At 36.7% G+C, this 23,053-nt stretch overlaps 1 protein-coding gene across 5 annotated transcripts in view; it reads right to left on the bottom strand.

The window, feature by feature from the left end:
- The window catches only part of Cab39 (calcium binding protein 39), an 81,939-nt gene that overhangs the window by 46,146 nt on the left and 12,740 nt on the right, over window positions 1–23,053 (bottom strand). For 4 of the 5 annotated variants that reach the window (XM_047543675.1, XM_047543673.1, XM_047543672.1 and 1 more), the window contains one exon: window positions 2,262–2,418. In XM_047543675.1, coding sequence (XP_047399631.1) covers window positions 2,262–2,375 — 114 coding nt within the window. In that variant the 5' untranslated portion in view covers window positions 2,376–2,418. Of the gene's footprint in view, window positions 1–2,261; window positions 2,419–2,592; window positions 2,611–23,053 lie in introns of those variants that run through there. The other variant, XM_047543674.1, reaches the window with a different exon arrangement.

Here is a 23,053-nt window from a genome sequence, read left to right as displayed (position 1 = left end):
GGAAATTATTATTTGATTCATGTTTTGAAAGAACTATCATGGTTATAGAGAGGCAAGGGAGACCAGTTAAGAGGACAACACGGTAATACAAAGTAGAGATAATACAGTTCACGCCAGGGTGGTAACAATGAAACAGGGAGATGTGATTAAATGCTGGATTTTAAAAATTCTTTTTTCCTTCAGATAATGTAGGTGGATTTGAGGAGTGAAAAAGGAATCACGGATGCCATTTTGGCCTGAAAAACTAGCAGGGTGGAATTTTGTACACTGTGATTGTGAAGACTATGAACAGATTAGATTTAAGTATGTTTTGATTCAAAATAGTGTGAATTTCTATTGGTCAAATTCCAAAAATGTCCTACTGTGATCTGAACGGAATTGCTTTAAGCTTAAAAAATTAAGTTGGAAAGAAATGGCATCTTAACTATTTTCCATATTTCTATCTGATAACAGACCAAGTATTCTTCCATGCCTCCAAATAAGGTTCTATCATTTTCTTCATATGGAGAATTTAAAAGAGCAGTATTAGGACTGTCATCCCCAGTGCTTTAAATGACACCCAGCACAAGACAGGTGTTCAATATAGTTTGATGAGGGCTGGGGCTATAGTTTAGTGGTATATAGCACTTGTCCAGGACACATGAGGCCTAGGTTCAATACCCAGCACCACAAAAACAAAATAAAAATATTCAATATTAGTTTGATGAACAGAATATACCTAAAAGAGTGGACAGCATATTTAGGCATTGCAAAAGATGATGAATCATTTTAAATTTATGGAACACACCCATTAGCCTGTCAACAATTAGCAGTTTCAGGATAAAGATGAAGGAGCAGCCATTGTGGGCAGTTCCGCAGACAGGCAGTGTGTTTGCTCTGTAGGGTTTGCTCTCCTGCCCACCTCCTCTTCAGCTCTACTGGTGTCCCAGGTCCCACCCATGAGTGCCACCCTTGCTTCTTGCTAGCTGTGGTTTCCTCTATTCTGTAAACCCGCAGACTACCAGGACTGCTGGGTTTTGCAGTAGATGTCCAGCAGTGAGAAGGAAGCCAGGTTATGTACACTTACCCACTGAGGTAGAGATGTTGCTATGATTCTGCCAAATGTCTCCTCTACTTTCCTGACACAATGTTTCTAGTTTCTGGAGCTACACTTTTCATGTTTTTATATCCTAACTGACGACCTTCAGTAAGATGGGAAGAGATCTTGAATTCTGTTTCTTATCACTTACTTTACCTAGAAAGGTCTGTTGGAATCTCTCTCTCTTTATATTTTTTCATATTAGCCTGGTTCCCCAGTTCAAAGAGCATTAGAAATAACAGCATGCACCTAGCCCATGAGAATCAGGTACTGTGGAGGGCGCAGGTGGTCCAGAAATGACATACTGGCCAAAGAGTATGCAAAATATAGTATGAACATAATTAGGCTGAAGATGGTGGTACTTCTGACATTTCAAAGACAGGTGCCCAAATGGTGGGGATTTGTTTTAGTGGGCAGGGCTGAGATAGGAGAGGGAGTATTCTGGTAAGCAATCTAGGAAAAACAAAAAACAAAAAATAAAAAACCTGTAAGGTTAGTTTTGAATGATAAATGGGGGGCTTTGGAGGAAATCGGGCAAGAGGGAACATGATTCCAGGCAGACACAAGAAGACAAAAGCATTAAAACAGTGCATTTAATTATATGACTTAGAGTAGGTTGCTAAAGCCTACAGAATATGAGAGAAAGGAGATAGAATTCACCTACAGAAGAGATCATATCATAAAGTGTATGGTGTGTCTACAATGAACATTTGAAGCATAGAGCACATTTTAGAAAGTACAGTAAGGTGACTACTAAGGTTCAAAAGAAAGATTATGAGAATCTGCTTCAAGCAGGAATACAACTCAGATTCTATTCATAAACCCTTTAGGAAGCAGAATATACAATATTTAGTGGAAATGCTATTTCAGGAATGAGGTGGCAGGACATGATTGTGATGAAGTCAGTTTGGGCAAGAGAAGGTGGGTATGGACATTGAGAACACGGAAATAAAATTAGGAGCAGTATCCTCTAGGGAAGATTTTGGTGGAAACACTGCTTTCAAGAATCAAAGAAAACATTTTGAGAATGAAATAAACACTCTTGAAATAAACTTGGAAATTTCAACTAAAAAAGAAAAAGGTGAGATGTATGCACAGCTGAAAACTTGTTTCAGTAGCAGCAACAGCAAATGCCACATTAAAGGACTAGATCTTAAAAATTCCGAATCACCTATATCCATACCTTCTCTGCTTTTTTGTCAGAAATGTCCTGCTTTTCCAGAACAGCCATGCTCTCCTTCAGGTTCTTCACGATGTCTGCTGGAGATTTGTGAGACTTCCCAAATGGGAACGGCATGACGGCAGCAACAGAGGCCTCCGCTGCACTCTGTCTGCTTGACCTGCAACAAGCACAAGGCTCACGTGAGAAAACATGAGTCAACAGAGGATATTCTTACTAAATCCTAATCTGGGGATAAAACTGGTGTTTAAGAAAGTCATTTTATATGACTTTCATAATCAGTAGAAATTGGGAGACTCACTAATATATGGAAGAAATGATAATACAGAGATACCTTGGGACTTGTAGAACATCGTACTTTTCAAAATGCTATTTTCTTTCTTTTCAAATCCTCTGTCTCTTAAGCACCCACCTAAGGAAGAACATGCAGATGCTACTGTTCTAAGCAGGAACAGTTACTGGTATCACTCACAGAGCAAGTACTACTTTCGAACCCAATGCTAATAAGCATTTAATACATTGTCTCACTGAATCCTATCAAACAAGTCCCAGAGGGACATTAATGGTATCATTTACAGGCCAAGTTTAGTAAGGTTGAGAATCTGGCTCAAGGTGCTAAGTGGTTAAATAAAACCCTCATGTCTGCCTTAATCCAGTATTCTTAATCACCATACTATACCTCTAATTAATAGTTCTCTATTGAGGTCAAAAGTCAGAAGGAGCTTTAGTCACACAGCATCAGCAAAACAGGCCTTTTATCTAGGTTTCTCCAGATGCTCCTGTTCTTGTCCTTGCTGCTCCTCCCAAACACCCCAGTGGGCTGCACTGTGTGCACGTTTGCACGCACGCATGCACTCTCTCTCTCTCTCTCTCTCTCTCCTTCCTCAATATGCCCAACCTCCTATTCAATCACAGTGTCTCAGAGTTGAGAGAACCTTGGATGGCACCTTGGACAAATCCCCCAACAGATCTTCAAGACTCTCATGTGACACTTTCAATATAAACTCATTAGGACTGGATGGGAAAGAACTCACTTAATAAAACCCTGGAGACAGCAAACGTCTCAAAATTCTTAATATTTTGGATATTATTATATTATCTAAAGAAGGATATACAACTACTCCAAGAAGCCATCATGAAAAAAGAAAGTTAACAGAACAATGAAAGTGACTTGAGAACATGTTGGAAGTTATTAAATAAAGAAGTTAAATTCATAGGCAGTAGACATCCTCATATCAAATACCAAAAGATAACACTTTTCAGAAGAAACTTAGGGATCACATAATGGTTTCAAACTATGAATTCCAACTTCATATTTAATTGCCCCAGGTGTCTCCCTACCTTCTAACCCTGCACCAAAGTAGGAAAATATAGGTCTTAGCTACTCCAACCCCACTCTGTCCCTGCCCCCGAGTAAACACAGTATCTCTGTTGCACAGCATCACACTTCTTTGGAACTTTCCCTATGATTTTTTTTTTAAGTAGAACTTGAATTTTTATCCCCTCAAGTTTGAGGCACGGCATACATATTTGTTTACAAAGAACAAAGACTTAGGGGAAAAAGCATGCAAATGAATGCTAATGTTAAGACTACAATTAAATCACAAACAAGTATGCCATTTCTCAAAGGTTTTGATATGATGTGTTTTGACCAATCTGGCCCCAAATATCACCCATCATGGTTTCTGTCAGCTTATAAATCCTTTTTTTTTTTAAAATCTAATTAAAAACATACCTTCGTTAACCAAAGAGATACAACCTAACATGGATCTTCCAAAAGGTTCTTAAAATTAAAAGATAAACTTAAGTCCATTTCTAAGTATCTTTCTATAAGAAGTTTGGATGGACTTTAGGAGAACCACTTCCAACCAGCTGTTAAATTATCTATGATTATCTGGCTACATGGTACACAAATCCTGGATTACTCTTTCCCAAACTGTTTTTGGGAAGGGGAGCATACAGGTTGCTTCTACATAAATATACCAGTTCACACACACAATGAATTATCTGAAAATAATATCTTTCCTATCTATAACTCTGCAAACTATAGCAGTGATGCTAGGTGGAGAGTGAGAATGTTTAATGCAATATTTTGCAGCAAGTGTACAGTTATGTGAAGTGATATTTACAGCTCTGGCTCAAGGGTGGAAGAGGTGATTTTCCAGGGTAAAGGAGGTTTTAAAGAGTTCTATAAAAGCCAAAATATGGAAAAACTTAAAATTTAAGAATACCCACATGGAATGATCAAGTAGACAGATAATCCATGTGCCTACAACACTGCTAAGAGCAGGCAAGAAAAGTAATTCTTTAAGAAATAATGGTTCTTGTCAGGTAACAGAAGCACCTGCCTGTAATCCCAACTACTTGGGAGGCTGAGGGAGGTAGAATTCAAGTTTGAGATCAGCCTAGGCAATGTAGCAAGACTCTTTCTCAAAATAACAATTAAATAGGGGTTGGGGATGGGTTCCCCAATACTGTAGGAGAGGAGAAAGAGAGAAGGAGAAATGAGAAAAAAAGTTCTTAAACATGTCAGATTAACATGCACAGTACTATGTACTGATTTTGTGTTGCTATGTTTGCAATGAATATAATAAAGAAAGCTAAAGCAACTACTGAAGCAGAAATATCTGTCTCATTAGCAACAAAGTGAAATCATGGGTGTGACACCCAGGCATGTTCATTAAAGATGTGGAAGCAGATGACAAAACAATCAGTCAAGAGAGTTGAAAGGTGTTAGTTGGGGGCAGGAAAAGGTTGAGAAACTGGTATTTTTCTTTTTTTTTTTTAATTTAAATATTTTAATTTTTAGTTGTAAATGGACACAATATCTTTATTTTCTTAAATTTATTTATGTGATGCTGAGGATCAAACCCAGTGCCCCATGCATGCAAGGTTAGTGTTCCACCACTAAGCCACAACCCCAGTCCCTGGTATTTTTTTCTTAGGCACCTTTTTTGTAACTATCTGACTCCTTTAATTATACACATTTCCACTGATAAACATAAAGCCTAAACTTACAGAAAATAAAACAATCCATCCTTAATACTTAAAAAATACTGTACATAAAACATTGAATGAAAGGCAGAATAAAAGAGGAAAGTAGGGGCTGGGGATTCAACTCAGTGGCAGAGCACTTGCCTGGTAAGCACCAGGCCCTGGGTTCAATTCCTGGCACTGCAAAAACAAACAAAACACAAAAACAGGCAAAGTAAACTGCCAACTTCTCAATCTTTGAAGTTAGAGAGAGTCAACAGAAGCAACAGTGCTCTTCCAACTTTGATATGTAGAGAGACTCTGGTCAGTACTGCCTCCTCCATGCAGTGGAGACAGAGCCTTCCAAAAAGCCTAGTCTACCATGCTAGTGGTATCCTTCAGAGCACTCCAAGACCTACAAACACACCGGTACAAGTCTCTGTTTCTGACTGCCATTCTCATTTATCCTTCTACATCATCATTATTTCCTTAGGTAAGAAACTGGAGGGATTTTAGAAAACACAAGAACCCATTGAGTAAGGCCCTTCTTCAATAACTTTTCACTGCCCTTAGACTAAAATTTAAATTCCTGATCATGGCCTTCTAAGGCTTCACCCATCTCAATCTCACAGCATGGCCCTCTAGTCTCTACCACAGAGGTCCAGTGACACTGATGTCCATTTAGTCCTCTGAATATGCCAACTGCTTCTAAGCCAGAATTTTAACCGCAAATACAGTAAAACTGTAATTTAATGGTGGGTGTATGGGTTTTCATAGTTACTCAACTTCCCTGCATGTTCAAAATTTTTCTTAATATTGTTGTAAAACAATTTGTGTTTTGAACATAACTGGAATTCAAGAAGGAAACAGGCAAAAATACATACTATAATTGAATAAATTAATTTAGTTTTCAAATAGAACTGTTATCCTCTAGTTTCTTCAAAATAAATTGGTTCATAACAAACCTCAGCCGGATATCTTTAACTGAGTCAAAATTATTAATGTAGTTGGGACAAAGCCATTTACCATTAGGATCCTTAAGTGGACTGTAGAAACCCACATCTTACATTTTCCACACTAAGGTATGCTTGTTCCTGATGGAAATCAGTGCTTGAATCCCAAAGATAAAGAAGCCTTGGGGGGGAGATTTAACTTGAAAATGGGAAGGGATAATTTAACATTATTACTCATATGTTAAAAGAGCACTTATAGCACTCTATACTGAATCTGAATCTGTGTGAAAGGAATTTGCTAGACATTTGCTTTATTCCAGTGTTCAGGCACTGCTCTCCACTAGGTGCTTTTCCTTTTTTCAAAACAAACAAAAAACAAAAACAAAAACCCAAGAAACTTTATTCATTTATTTACTTATCTTTCTGTGTTTAATGCAATGGGCTCATCCGTCCTTCAAAGTTCCACCCTTGGCAGTCTCCTTACCCTATGTTCCTTCTGGGTGATTTCATCTATGGTTGCGACAATCTGCACTCTATTTCTGGCCCCAACCAATTAGACTATTATTTCCAGCTGCTGCTCCCTATAGATGCTATCCTAGCACCTCAAACCTCACCCAAGCCCTGCTTCTTTTTTCTACATCCCTGGTCAGAGTGCACAGATCCACTGTTCATCCACTTACAACACTTGGCCGTCAGAGATTCCACTGGCTTAACTGTCATACATAATCTGTCTGTAGACTCACCATTCTCCACGCGGGCCAGGTGTTGTCCATGTGGACAATATCACTCTAGAGGCTTACTATAGTCTGAACTCACCACCCCCAATTCATGTGTTGGAAACTTAATCCCAATGCACATGTTGGGAGATGGGATTTAAAGGGAGGTGTTTAGGTCATGATGGTGGAGCCCTCACAAATTGATTAGTAACACTATAAAATGGGTTTTACTTTTTAGGGTACTAGCAATAGAACCTGGGGCACTCTACCACTGAGTTACACCCCCAGTCCCACCGTTTCTTTAAAAAAATTTTTAAAAAATTTTTGAAATAGTGTCTTGCAAAGTTGCCAAATCTGGCCTTAAACTTGTGATCCTTCTGCCTTAGCCTCCTGACTTGCAGGAACTATAGGCCTGTGCCACCACATTCACTCTCCTCTTTCATGTGAGGACACGGGGTTTATCTCCTTCCCTTTTTTTTCCTAACCCTACGACCCCCAGGTTTATCTCTTTTTGACCTTCTATCTTCACCATGTGAGGATGCAGACCTCATCAGACACTAGTTGCTAACATTTTGGATTTACCCCCTAGAACCATGAGATATAAATTTCTGTTCTTTACTTATTACCCAGTCTCAGGTCATTTTGTTACAGCAGCATGAATGAATAAGGCAGGGATGTTCTGGAAAATTTGGTTGTCACAATGACTGGGGCACTTACTGACCAATGACATCATCATCATCATTGAAAGAAAAAAAAAAGCACTTTTTCATGCTGGTCATATATGCATATTCTTATGCTAGTTTCTATATCCTTGGGTGTATGGTGGGGGTCACAATAATCAATTTTTCTATCAGCTTTTGCATCTAGGTCCATCACTGAGAGTTAAACTTCTAGCTTAAAAAAAAAAATTACACTCTTTATTTTGCAAAATTCAAACATTAAAGGATTACATAAGAAAGTAAAAATCACCTACAAAGCCTATAGAGACAGCCATTATTAAGGGATTAGCATATTCTCCTTTTACTTCTTGCTTTATATATGTAGCTTTTTGTATTGGAAGTCTACTCTTGTATCCAAAACAGAGACCAGATGATGCTAGATATGATGGCTTCTAGCTTACAAAGAGTCAAAAACTTCAAATCACTACTCTGTTCCATTGATATTCCTAAGAGCAGAAAGTTCAGCACAAAACAACCCAAGAAACTGATGGAGAATATACAGAAGAGCCACTGGGGAAATTCCACACCATTAAAGTTAGGACTGTTAGATACTGCCCATCTTTGGCAATGTGACTACTTCCACATTCTTATTTACCAGTTTACTGACAAATACTGAAGGGTAGTCAAATGACCCATAAACGAGTCACCAGGATTCATTCATTCATTCAAATACTAACAGCGTATTCACTATCTGCCATAAAGTTAAGGCATTAAGTGCCTGCTCTTGAGACAACATTCTGGTGTGTATGGATGTGGGTGTAAGTGTTTAGAGAGAACAATGAAAAGCTGCTGAATGACAACACATTCCTAGACAGCTGAGTTCATAAGACTCTACATGAACATATTTGTTAGGTCTGACTCATAAACTTGGTGGTCAAAGGCAAAAAATTGCAAACAAACACAAAGTCCTCCCTCTCATAAGACCTGCACATAGGGACTATTAAGGAACTTAATTAAGCAGTTGTGTAAAAGTGTGAAATGTAGTACACACGAACCCATGTTTTTAGAAAATTAGCTCTAAAACCTAATCTGCTTCCAGAGTTAATGTTACTTAATTCACACAATTATTGAATATGTACAGATACTGTGTTAGGTGCTAGACTATCCAGTAGTACAACTACAGAAAGCATAGCATACAGCAGTTAATTACATGGGTTTTAAAAACCTAGGTTCAAATCTTGATTTCACCAGGTCTTAACTGATTTAAGACATTTTTAAGCCCTCTGACCTCATATGTGAAAGGCAAAAAACAATAGCTATCTCACAATGTGGTGTAAGAATTAAATGACACATGTTTAAAGTATTTACCACAGCATGCACATATAGTAAAATTTGAATAAACAGGAGTAGAGGATAGTTTTTTCCCTATGTTGCCTCTAAAATCTGATTCCTATTATTTCCAGAACTAAAATGGGTAGATACAATTTTTATCACATAGGCTAGACAATACTATATAAAACATTAAAATGAGTGAACTTATCCTTCTTTTTAAGTTTGTACCTAGAAGTTCTGACCCAGCTTTTGGATGGATGGGAGGTTTGCCCTTCTTAGCTACAAATAAGATGTGATGACTCAGCTCCATTAAAATAAACCATGAGTAGCTCTAAGGAGCAGGTGGATCTTTGGTTAATTACCAAAGCTACCAAAATACATAGGTCTAAATCAACTATTTTAAAACCAAAATCGAGTGCTCAAGAACATACATGAAATTGGAGTGTGTTTTGCAATTAACAAATTTTAACCAGATTTTCAGGGGTCAATAACATACAACAGAAATCATACTGAAAATTCTTTTATATCCTAGACAGTAAACAATAGCGATGGCAATAGTACCAGAATATTTAAAACAATGTAAGATCTCTCACATACAGTTTAAGAGCGTTGCCACTTCTCTGTTCAATGACTTACTTCACTCAATAAAATTCATACTCCTGACCAAACCTACAACATACCTTGTGATCTGCTCCTCTCTCATCTCACTCTAGGCTTCTGCTACATTTTCTGCTCTGACATTTCTGGCTAAGATCTAAGCATAATCCCCACATTGTTCATGGGGAGCACTTAGCCCAAATAACCACACCTCTCCTCTCATTTACACTTCTGCTCAAATGACACTCAAATCAATAAGGCCTTCCTTGGCATTGTTTCTAAAACGGTGTCTCCTCCCCACTCTCATCTTCTTATCCTACACTTCATTTTCATCCAGTCCTTACTACCACAGCTGACATACATTTCTTTCTCTTTATTAAATCCCATGAAATCAAGAACTTTATCAATATCATTCCTTCACTGAACACTGTGTGGCATACACTTACAGAATATTTATAAAATGCTTATTTGATCTTCAAAGGAACAGATAGGATTCTTTTGACCCTTCCTTCCTAAGAAGTTCTATTATTTCTCCTCTATAGATGAATAAAATTAAGCTCAAAAACATTGGTGATGTGTTCAAATATCATGATGCTAGTTAGTAGAAGAACTAGGACTTCAAATCAGGTTCTAATCAACTTTTATACAGTGTTTATTAGGTTATCCAGTACCTTTTGCATTACAATGAACACATTCAATATAGATAAGTAGTCTTAAAAATGTTCCTCCCTTAAATCTTTAATCGCACGTCTACAAATGTATCCTAGTAATTGCTTCTCAAAGATTTATGTACAAAGATGGCTACTAAACCATTCTTTAAAATAGCAGAAAAAGGAAAAACCAAATCTTCAGAAACTACAGTTGAGAACTGCAAAGTAATTTAAAATGAATTCTTCTGAAGATTTCTACTGCTATAAAAAAGTCTGCAATTTCTTTTAAATGAAAACACTTTATGTATGAAGTTGCATATATATTATAATCTCACCTGTGATCTTTATGTACACAGGCATTGCTAAGAGAAAAAATATTAAAGGTTAATAATGGGTAATGAAAATGTGACTTGTATATATGTTTTTCTTAAAGGTTAAATATTTACAATATACATGCAACATTTTCCCTGACTATACAAATATTATTTTACAAAATTAATTCAATACCATTTTCTACTAAAAGGAATGAAAGCTCTGTGAAAGAGCAGGAAATATACAAGATGAGCCTGGGAAACCCTACTCCAGAAAACAAATTAACGAGGTCATGGCAAAAAAGAGAGGATACAAACTGAAAAGGTACCCATAGGCCTAAGATGGTACAATTTAAACATTAAAAAAAAAGTTTTAATGCATTGTCATGCAAATTAAACATATGCATACAAAAAATATCATATATTTAAAAGCAATATTAGTAAAACATAAAAATTCATTAAAATTAACACTAAAATATTTATTGGTCATCCTAGAGGTTGTGAAAGCAACAATTCAACACTCTAAAAAATTGGTAAATAAAAGGAAAGAATGGCACATTTTAGACTACCTTTTTTCTGTACACTGTTTCTCAGGGTAACTGAATAGTTGACAAGGGAAAGTTCTTTGTAGAAGATCCATAGCTAATGCTTACTGAAAGAACACCAGAAAATTGGCATTATGTAATCCTTGATGAAATAATGGATCTTGCAACAATCATCAATGGCTGTTAAAACTACTAAAGCTAATAGGTGAATAGTAGTTAGGGAATTTCACTATGGTACAAGGACTGGTAACAGGGAACACACTGACAAGACTAAAAGAAGTATAACCAGACCCAATGTCTCATGATACAACATAACAGGAAGTAAAAGCATCATCTATAAAAAGATCTGACGCCTTGTTACCCCCCAAAATACAAATCAAAATCCAATCAAGCTTCAAGATCTACCTAAAAACCTATGGGAAACAGAGGAATAAATCAACAAGTTAAACACCACTGCAAAGAAGCGGTTTTAACATGGGACACGGGACAGGACCGATGGGTTCTCCAACAAGTCAAACAACATGAGCGGGGAAATGAAGGCAGTAGAGGCTGATACATAGGTAAAAGAGACTCCCAGATCGTCTCTGGACCCTGTTTTGAATAAAACAACTGAAGAAAAGATATGCTGGCAACCAGAAAAATTATTCACTGTGTATGAGGAATTATTGTTAGTTTTGTTAGGTATTATAATGGAGTACAACAGATACATGAAAAATGTCATCAGTTAGACACATACCAAATTATGAAATATGAGTGATCTGGATTTTGCTTTAATATACTTCAGTATCACCCCTTCCAAAAAGCAAAGTAGAGGGACAGATAACCTTCTTGGAAAAGCCCCCTGCCCCTCAAAAAATTATAAAAAAAATTTTTTTTTTTTAAAGTTTGGCCCATATCTCTGCTTTCAGGAGTATCTTTATTGCTCATCAGTGACAATGTAAGTTCTTTTCCTATTAAGTTTCAGCTATGTACTGCATAGAGAACTAGGCAGTACATAGTGTATAATACTTTTTGTTCCCAAACAAGTCTCTGGAGCATATGCATAGGTCTGAGTGGACATGAGTTCCTCCATACATTCATTCTTTAGGAAAATCTTGTCTTAACTAAAACCCAGTTTTATTAGGAGTATACCTATGTTTTTTCAGAAGATTTTTAAGAGACTTTCAAAGAGTTCAAATCTTTTTAACCTTTTCAGAATTTAGAGGTGCGAGTAGACCATTGTGAATGGAACATTTTCTGACTACAAAGTTACACACACGGACCAGTTAATTCTAGTTTTGTAAACTAAAGTACTAAATTCTTAACCTATCTTTAGTACTTTCCCACAAGTTTAAGTGTTTCAATTTTCTGTTAATCCTTGAAATGTGTTTTACTTAGAAAGTAGGATATGCCTGCTTATAGGAGAGAGAGGGCTTTGCTGTAGTAACTGATTTTTAGAGAAAGGACCATTTAACAAGAAAATTTTAAAAACAACAGTGCTTATAAAAAGCTATGTTAATTTTACATATAGGTACCTCATGTTAAACCTCAAATACTTTCTGAATCATACTTCTACTGTCAAGTTTTACTGCAGTAATTTCAATGTAACATGCAGTCATTATGGATTTCTAAGACTAAAGTTATGATAATTAAGTACAAAAAATATATTTCAAGCTGTCTTAAATACTTTTCAGAACAAGGTAGGGCACATATTAACATCCACTTAAACAATCCTAGAATTTACTGAAAGATATGGTTGCAAGTGATTAAACCAAACTGAACATAGCTAAGTAACTCTCAGGAGTTAAGAATGCATTATGTATTAAGAGCTCTGTGACTTTATTCTTCTAAGTTACAAGTCACACATACACAATTTCTGACTTCTGCTCTTTATATATTTCCTTTTTGCCCTACTTGAGTAAAGGCCCTAGTAGTACTTTTCCAATGTCTTCCGTTGTTTAAAAGAAAGGTAGTTTGCTCAGGAAGAAAAAAAGTTGCCATTAGGAAGAAAGTCCTCTTCTAAATGACTTTCACCTAGTTGGTAACAAAATGAATGTCAATTTCTAAATCAGATTTATTAAGTTGATCAAGATGAGTTTAAGAAATTAAGGTCTATGTTCTTATGTTTCAATTTTTCTCCTGAACATAGTTTGCCAAAACTTTCAATATTTTTTATCAATAATCTCACATAAAAACACCTTTAATACTGTCTTTAAAATTAACGTAAAAGCAGATATGCTTTCTTCACAGTTGAAACTGTTGGAACAATATAGCTCTTTCCTGAGTCAGCAGGGAGGTCATTCATCTCTTATTTCTCCTAAGGACAGATTTTTTAAAAAAACTATTTTAGCAAAAAGACTCAGGCACAGTCTCTGGGTCTTATTTCTAATGAGTCACTATGTACAGCCCTTCCATTATCTGCAATCTACCCAGTTTTACTTTGTCCTAAAGGATTGGTGTAGTTATCCTTGGAAGTCATATTATTTTCCTCTCTACTAACCAGACCTGTCTGACTCAAGACAGTTACTGAATTGAACTGTCAGTTTCTTCATCTTTATAAAACTGAAAAATTGATCCCTGACCTGCCCAACCCAGAGAGCTACTTATTCATATGGAAAGACTTAACAAAGGGCCACTCTGGCCACACAAAGACCAATGTTTTTGCCAGGTCTATATACCAGACACCAGAGTAAAATGAATCTAAGGAAGATTATGAGAGTGACTTCTTAACTTATACCAAAAGCTTAAGCCAGTTCAGTCAACTGTGCGAGAATGGTAACTTTTTCAGAAATAGATCATTCTAGTTGAATCTCATTTAACAAATCTCACTATACTACAGCTTGAAGAGTGGCTGCTTTCTTTAAAACACTGCTTAGTTGTGGGCAAAAAGTCAATCAGGAAATCCACTATGACACAAGAATTCATGGAGTTTTCTCCAGTTAACCACCAACTAATTAAATTATTTTGGGGTCACACAGTATATTCTTTATACATGGTAACTATATTTAAATAGATATTAAATAAGACTGATGTTAAACTTACTTAAATTTGTATTTTGCAAAATTATAGGTCTATGACTTGAGAATATTTAAATAGTTGAATTAACAGACATGCCTTTTAGAAATGAATTCCAACTATTAATGTGACAGAGTTCCCAGTCCTAGATCTCATCCCAGTCCAAGCCAAGGGTAAATACTAGAATTAGAAGTTGCCAAAATATACCATTAAACCTGGGCAGCCATTTTGGTGGGTATTAGGTAGGACTATTTTGAGGTAAACCTGCACTTCATCTCCTAAGCATAAAGGTATCCAGAACTGGGATAAACAGAAAGAGGTGTCACAAAGGAAGGAAGGAAATGATTCTGAACAGTCAGGTCATGAAATGCATTACCATGTCCACACTAGCCTGTGAGGTGTCTGGGAGCCAGAGCCATGTTCACATTCAATCTGTATGACATTTAGCAATGTTGGCAACCAAATTCCTATAAAGTGTATCCATCTCAGCAGCTTTTGTTACTGATGAAGATGATGAACCCTGAGGGAGCTGACTCACTCAGGAGACTCCTCATCTACTCTCCAGGCAGTGACAGTGTGTCACTGTTCCTTTCAAAGAATATGGTATTCCAAAGATTCTATGTGGAGTATGGAATCTGAACAGTCACTGTTACCTACTTCATTCACATTTCATAAATGTGATCCTAAACTCCATTAATAGTTTTTTTTTTTTTTTGGACTGAGAACTGAACCCAAGGGCGCTTTACCCTGAGCTACATCCCCCGTACTTTTTATTTTTTGTTTTGAGACAGGGTCTCATTAACTTGCTTAGAGCCATGCTAATTTGCTGAGGCTGGCCTTGAACTTGTGATCCTCCTGCTTTGGCCTCCCAAGTTGCTAGGATTACAGGTGTGCACTACCAAGTCCAGATCATTAATAGTTTTAATAGTCATACTACACAGCTAAAAAACTTTCTAGTAAGCAATTTAATTGACCTTGGTCTTGTAATACATGCTCTGTGGAGAGACACATGGTTTATTACTGCATTTTGGGACATGCCCGTACATTATCCCTGTTAAATTCCTTCTGATTTTGATTCAGTATACAATATGACATTTAAAATTTTTTTCCTGGATCTCGACTCTGTTATCTAGTGTATTATTAACTTCCTTTATGCCTGTCAATCACAAATCTAGTCAGCAAGTCATACAGGTCTTCCTTTTACTCCCTGTAAAAAGTACAAATAGATCAAGGAAGACAGTGCTAGAACCTTCCATCCATTTAAAGTCTGTCATCAACTTTTTTTTGGTGGGGGGCGGCCACCAAGGATTGAACTCAGGGGCATTTGGCCACTGAGTCACATCACCAGTCCTATTTTGTATTTTATTTAGAGACAGGGTCTGAATTGCTTAGTGCCTCACTCTAGGCTAAGGCTGGCTTTGAACTCACAATCTTACTGTCTCAGCCTCCTGAGCCACTGGAATCACAGGTGTGCGCCACCACACCTGGCCATCAATTTATTTTGTGTACAGTTATTTCAACAACCACAAGGGCATAAGTTCACCTAACTGTATTAACCACTATCAATGATGATTTACAGATTTCTTTGAGCTCATGATACACATTCATACAATAAAAAACAAGTATTGTCAGACAGCACTTATCTTTAAAAGGTAAAATTACAGTAACTCTCGTTAGTCTCTTTTGTTCCATCCTATTCTCCTACTCCCTCCCTCCTTTTAAATACTGGTCATAATCCACTAATTTGATTTTGTAACCCATTGATAGGTTGAGACCTGAAGTTAGTAAAACAAAGATTTAAAAATCAATCTTAGTAGCTCTTTTACAAATGACAATTTATTCATAATGTCAAAATTCTCAAATTGTCATAAAGCAGAAAGATTTTATCACAATTGAAGAAATTATAGCTACATATCACAAAGCATTTAGAAATGCTGTACTACATGACTGGTTTTTATGATCTTTTATCAATATAGATCTGCCATCTTTATTTTATCTACATGATTCATTCACAGTCTAAGAAGTTAAGAATTACATTTTTTTTAAAGAATTCGTTTCAGAAAATGTGAACTTCCAACTATTTTAGACAAATTAGCACTGTATTTTAATGGTTAAACAATGTCCACATTTTTATAACAGTCAATCTTCAAGGATAAAATTATAATCTATTTTTATTCTGGTCAAATTTATTGCCACAGGGTTGTGCAAACATAGTCCATATGATCAAAGGTAAACATCATGGTCTGACCCACATTTTCTGCAAATAAGAAAAGCAAATAGCCAATCTTGCCCTTTAAAAAAGATAATTCCTTGAAAAGGATGCCTAATTCAAAATATGAATTGTAAACAAATGAAGACTTTGAAATAAGGTTCAAATATGGTAAAAAAAAAAAAAAAAACCTTACAGAAAATTATTTTGGGGTCAAAGAATTAAAAATGCTATGATTCTAAAAAGTTACATTCAAGAAAGTGATAAAGCGATTTTTATTTTTTATTTTTTGCTTTTAGTCATTGCAATGAACTGTATTTTGGGGAAAAAAAATTCTTTAAAAAATTTATAACCTTAAACTTACTTCTAGAGGATCATATATAAACCTGGAAAAATCACTCTCCTTCAAGGTCCAAGCATTACTATTTCTGTTCTGGCCAAATGCCCATAAAAGCAGAAACATGCCACAAAACCAACCAGAGCTAAACCACCATAGTTGGAGATCTGAAGGTTTGTTTTCTTTTTTAACTGCTCAAAGGCTGCTGTATGGTGGTATTTAGTGTAAGCAGACTGTGCAGCATTAGTATTGAGAGTCATAGAATGCACTATTACATGGCCCTTTAGAGAATTATGTAGAACATTCTACCAGGGATGATTTCTCTGAGAATTCTCCTAGCCAGTCATATATGCTTCCCAACCTCCACAGCAATGCACCAGCTGACATATGAAGGCTTGCTCCTGGGTTAAGAGAAGAGCTCTCAATGAAATAATGAGGCTAAAAAACCATTTAACTTCAGAGGAAGTAACTGTACCTCAGTTGTCAACTGAGTAGTAGAATCAAATACAAAAGCTCTTGTTGGTGCTTTTGGAGGAAAAAAATTCCCAATCATACAACCAAAACTCAGTTCATGGACCAAAAGAGGAGAACTTAATGACATAAAGCCCAGCAAGTGTACAGGTACACATAGAGCACTAAAAATCCATGCAACACTAATACACACCTCATTTACCAGACTCTGCATGAAAAAAGTGATAATGAGTAGCAAGTTCAGAGCACAGACACACACTATGTGCTGAAGGTCATAGACACCAAGAGAGGAGATGCTTCCTGAACTGCCTCTTAAGAGACTGAAAACTTTGGAGAAGAGCCAGAAAATGTATTACAATTGACTGTAGAGCTTTATGCAACTATCTGAACTATGATAAGGAAACGACAATTATTTTGTAATTTTGTCAAGCTCTGGTGGGCAATAAAGTATCGCGTGAAAAACTCACTGTAAGCCCAAGTGCTGTTTACAGAATAACCACATGCCTTCTTTAATTGCTCAAAGAACATTCCACTCTTTATGGAGTGGTGCTTTCCAGGTAAGTGTTGACATCATAATATAGTCAAACTGGAAAGTTTGCTTTTAAATCTTAAAGCTGTATCTAAAATGCACAACAAAAAGCATCTTATATCCAAGGGAGCATAAAAAGTTAAGTTCTAGTGAGAGGTCCCCAAACAGAATGGATAAATTTTTTACATTAAAAATTTATTTCCCTCTACAAATTTTGAACACAGGATTTCATCTTTACTATTTCAGTAGAGGAATGCTACCAAGTCAAGTGATTGTGATGACTGAATATTTGTGAAAGCTCTGTTATCTGCAAAAACCAAACAACCCAAACATAAATTATCATTCCTGTACAGACCCCAAAAATCTATCTTCTTGATTTTTAAGTTCCTCAAATGTTGGGGTTATTTATTAACCATATCATCAACTTGTCAGAATCACAGAGGTTTGTACAGAAGTCATACTGATTAAAATTAGGTTTCTGGGAAGGAGGTGAATAGGGTGAGCTTGTTCCATAACAGTGGGAGACTGGTGATCCAGGCTCTGAAACTTTTCCAGACTAAAATGGCATTAGTTGTGGTTCTGACAGCAGCCTTTAAATCTCGTCCTAGCTGGGAGCAGGGAAGGGTTTACGTACTGGGCTTCTGTATCGTGAATTTAATATTTACCAACCATCACTTTATGACATAAAACAACATCCACTGAACATGCCTATGTGATGGACATAGTACTATCTGAGGAAAACAATGACCTGGCCTCCAAGTCAACACACATCACTAGATTTGAAATCAAGTCCAGGTTAAGCTCCTTGGTTTCAAAGGCAGCAATTAGTGCTGCCTATAAGCTCAGCTAATTATTAAGCCAGAGCAGTAACCAGAGATTAAAACGTTGGTCCTCTCTGATACCCAATTTTAATAAAAAATTCACTGGCCTAAAGAGAGGGCCACCTCCATAGCTCCAGAGTCCTACAAAACAAATGACTTAGTTAAGCTGTACTTCAGACAAATACTATCTTTTATGTCTTATGATAAGATACCTTAAACTTGAACTCAGGTACTTCAGTTTTACAGATACTTACTATAGAGATTTGTGAGAAGTATGCTAAGAATCTGGAGCCCACATTAATAAAAGATCCACAGAGCCTCAATGCCTGGAAGAATTACACTTCTCTTAAGTGGTCAGTTTTGCTTTTTAATCTCACTAACAGTATTGGAATTGATCTTGCTTCCTTTTTGTTGCAGGTACTCAAATTCGAAGCCAAATGTATGGGTTCCATCTAGCTAGTGTAAAAGATACACATTTGTTTGTGTATTAACTTTGCCCCAGGAATCATTCTATTTGTCCATCCTTATTTTTCTATTGATCCTTATCTAAGTATTTGGGGTGAGGAGGATAGAACAGAAGGGGGATGTAGAGTAAAAGAAGAAAAACCATTTCTAATTTTCTATAATTTCTTAAAATGGTAGCTAAATGTATTAGCTTTCTGTCACTATAATAAAATATCTGAGACAGGCTAACTATGAAGAAAGGATGTTTATTTAGCTCATAGTTTTGGAGATTCAAAAGGCATGGCACCTGCATCAGCTCAGATCTGGTGAGGACCCCCTTGGCTGCGCCACTTTATGGTAAACAGCAATGGTAGGAACAAGTGATTTATTATCTCAAACAGGAAGCCAGAGAGAAATGGACAGGGCCCTTTCACAAGAACTACTGCTCTCTATTCATGGACATGCTTCCAGTGACCTAAGGAGCTCCCACTAGACCTCATTCTTAAAGGTCTCACCACTCAACATCACCTCCAATACATGGGCATTTAGGGGAAAAAAGAAAAGAAAAATCTAATTTTAGCACGAGGGTATAGTTTTCCACCATAATAATTTTGTTAAATACTGAAAGATCTAATGTCAATTTTCTTGCTGAGGTAGAAACAGATAACAATGCTAAAGGAACATCCTGTTTGGGTGGGGGGGCTCTAATGCAATCAACATGTATGGTCTACAGCAAAATAAGGGGGCTTTGATAATTTTTCTTAAGAGCCCAATAATTTCTATCTGACAGTGGTCTAGCCTCTTTTGTACTCAGATGTCTAAGGTTGGTCACACTTATCACTCACACAACCTCCACTGCAGTGTGCAATGCCTGTTCCCATCATTCTCTTTTCTGATAAATAAGAAAAAAATTTCCAAGCCTATTCAACACTACTGTTCAAGCCCTTTCTGTGTGTGAGGCACTATGGACATTAAGGTTTAAATGCTGCCTTTAGAGAAAATTATGTTATTACCAGGTATACAAAATATATTCTATTCAACTAGGGTAAAAAAAAAATCCCATTCATAAATTAAAATAATGGTTGGGCCGTACTTGTGAATCACTATATCCATATTCTATTCTCACCTCTCCAAGGAAACTTAGGAAAGCAATAAGAATACAAGCGGAAATGAAAGTGATAGGAAAAGGTGACAGGCAAAGAGCACATTGTAGATGAAAATTTAAGTTGAGAATAATGTCAAAATGTACCAAAATCAACAAATATCAGTGGTTTAGACCAAAAGATCAATAATGCTGAACCATGTTCCACCCTGGGGTAGCAAACATTTCAGTGCTTCCTACCATATTCTGGGGTGGGGGGGTTGAGTGAGTATAAATGTGGTGGCTTTTTAGGCAGCAGTACAGTGCCTTTAGGATCACATGGCCTACCCTGAGATCCCGAGGATATCTGTGACCAGAGGCTAATTCTGAGATAAAGGACAAACGAAGAGTAGGAACAAATTTGTGGCCCAGGGCAGACAAATAACCAAGAATTACATTAAACTGTTATCCTAGACACCTAAACAAACTGGATAACAGGTTAAGATAACCCCAGTAATTCTTTCCTGGAAAGGTCATGGAGTCACTCTGTATTACCCCTGCCCCACCCGGCAACATCATCAGTCCACCAACATCCCAGTCCACCGTGCACCATTCAGATAGATCCAGTGGGTGGTGCTACAGTCTACACGAGCTAATGAGCTAGACATTTAACCCAGAAGGTCAGTCTCTATCCAGATACTGGAGTTCCATAATAGAACACATTGAAATGGTGGTGGTTTCTAACAGGTGGAGAGATCTGGTCTGCACAGAGAGGACAGGGTGAATGAGCAGAGAAATGCAGTAAGAAATGGATCACTGCAATGATATTTGTGTTCCTGGTTTCAGCTGTTTGTGAGATCCACATTCATCTCTGCCTTTTCTCAAACCTTGAGTCTTTACTTTTAAGATAAAATTTTACTAAGTCCCTGCTTTGTTGGAAGAAACAAAGAGTTCCAATTAACACAGGGGCCATCTCCTAAGCCTCACTCCTCCGGTGCTCTGGAGTAGTGGGAAGCTCTAAGTGCAGGGCTCAGGTATTTCTCCTCTTAAATTTCCAGAGAGCCAAACTGACCCAGTGGAAAATGAGAAGGGCACTGTTTTTGATTCCACCTATTCTGCATATCTACTTTTGAAGCTGGAGATCTGAAATACATCATTAAAGAACAGAAAAAAGGAAAAACATGAAAAAATAAAAGTGTGAAAACATGTAACTGTTTATTTAGTGAGAATATAGTTCAAGATTATATAAGGAAATGCAAATTAAATGCAATCCCTCTCCCCCACAATACTACACTGAACTCCCAAGATGAGCTTGTTAAACTCTTTCCCTTGGATATGTATGTTCACGAACTTGGAAGGCATATGAAAAAATCAACCCCAAATTTCATAAATATAAAAGTATATGAATACTGGCACATTATCTCCTTTAACAGTCCTTTCAAGTGTTACATGGCAACAGCATCCATCATTTAAAAACTAGAACTCCCCAACTTTGTTTTCAGTAGTTTCTGAGAAGCTATGTATGCCAGAGAGGAGGAGGAACAATTTGTTTATATTGAGAATCTCAAGTTTCTGACCTGAAGTAAAACATTTTAAAGTTTGACATGCTATAATAGAGCTCTCATTCAGAGACAAATCAAGGCAATCTTCTATAAACCTTTTGGTTCCAAGGAAGGACCAGTGAGTGATCCAGAATTAGTGCTCCAGAATCAAGCTATCCTAGGGAAAGACAACCGAGGACCTGATGGACAGCCCTGTATCTCAGTAGCAAACAACAACAACAACAACAAAGGAGCAGAAGCGGGTCAAGAGACAGTTAGTTTTGTAACTGCTAAATGATAAGATTGCAATGTATCCTCCAAACTTAAGCAATGTGGGGAACAAAGAGACAATGAATAGTTATATTAAGGACAACAGGCATAAAAGTGTACTTTCCCTGGCAAAGTATAACATTTGTTTACCCTTACCAAACTGTCACTATCTTGAGCAGCAGCCAACCTCTCAATTCTGTTCATATTAATGTCCCAATCTAACAAGGGCAAAACATTCCCCATTTACAGCACATTTCACCATGCACATAAACTCTTGTTAGGGATGCTGAAAAGAAGTCTCTCTCAGCAGTTTGATACTCCAAATCAATCAACACCTACAATTTGGAAGGCATCTTATGAAGAATATGGCCATGTCATGAAATAACTCTTCAACCTCCAGTTAAGCATGCTGATCTTAGCCAGGTGGTTTCAACTAGTTGCTATTTCTCCTATAGGCACACACACTTCAAATATTATCATGATTTATCTCATCCTATTCTCACTGCTGAAGAATCAGAATACACTGATTTAGTACATCAAATTCTACCAAAGTCCAGTGCTTCATATGAGTGCTTCCTCTTCCCCCAAATATTTGAGCTATTTTACCCCGGCTTATGCACCCTTTTATTTGAAAATTTTGTTAATACATTTTCATGTATACCCTAGATAGGAAGGGACATCTTATGTGCTTTCCACCATGTGAGACACTAATTGAAAATCAGGAGTGCACACAATATTTGTGTGCACACATTGAGTTTTGAATAAAGATGAGACAAAAGGAAGATAGCACCTAAAACCCAAGTGTGTAAGACTGATTTTGAAACTGTAAAAATGAGTTCCCCTGTTCAAGAGATAACTTCACCATGGACAGGAAGCTCTCTTTCTGTTGATCACTAAGAGAGACACTCTCAGCACTAATTATACTTTCTACACATATATGATACTGCATCGAATGGGGGTGTGCCAATTATGTCAGTGAAGAATAAGCTGGAAAACTCCACTTGTCCAAACATCTTTAACAATCCAAAGATTCAGAGAAGCAAATTATTTTCTTCTTTTACTAACTAGCTAAAATAACTACTTCATTAAGATAAAATTAACATATAATTTGCCTATTTAAAACATACAATTCAATACTCTTCAGTATATTCAGAGCTAAGCAACCACAACTACAATCAATAAAAGAGCTATATTTTTAAAGACACTTAAAATAACGATGAAAAATAAACCTTATTTTCCCCTGGTTTATATGAAATGAACATCTTAACAATCTGGATATGTACTGAACCAAACTATTTCTCAGAATAGTCCTACCTGCACTATATGAAATTGTTTTATGTCTTAACATATCCCAACTAACAT

This window comes from Sciurus carolinensis, chromosome 3 (genome assembly GCF_902686445.1).
Source record: "Sciurus carolinensis chromosome 3, mSciCar1.2, whole genome shotgun sequence".
Classification (NCBI taxonomy): domain Eukaryota; kingdom Metazoa; phylum Chordata; class Mammalia; order Rodentia; family Sciuridae; genus Sciurus; species Sciurus carolinensis.
Note: the sequence above shows the minus strand (reverse complement) of the source record. Positions and strands in the feature narration are given on the sequence as shown.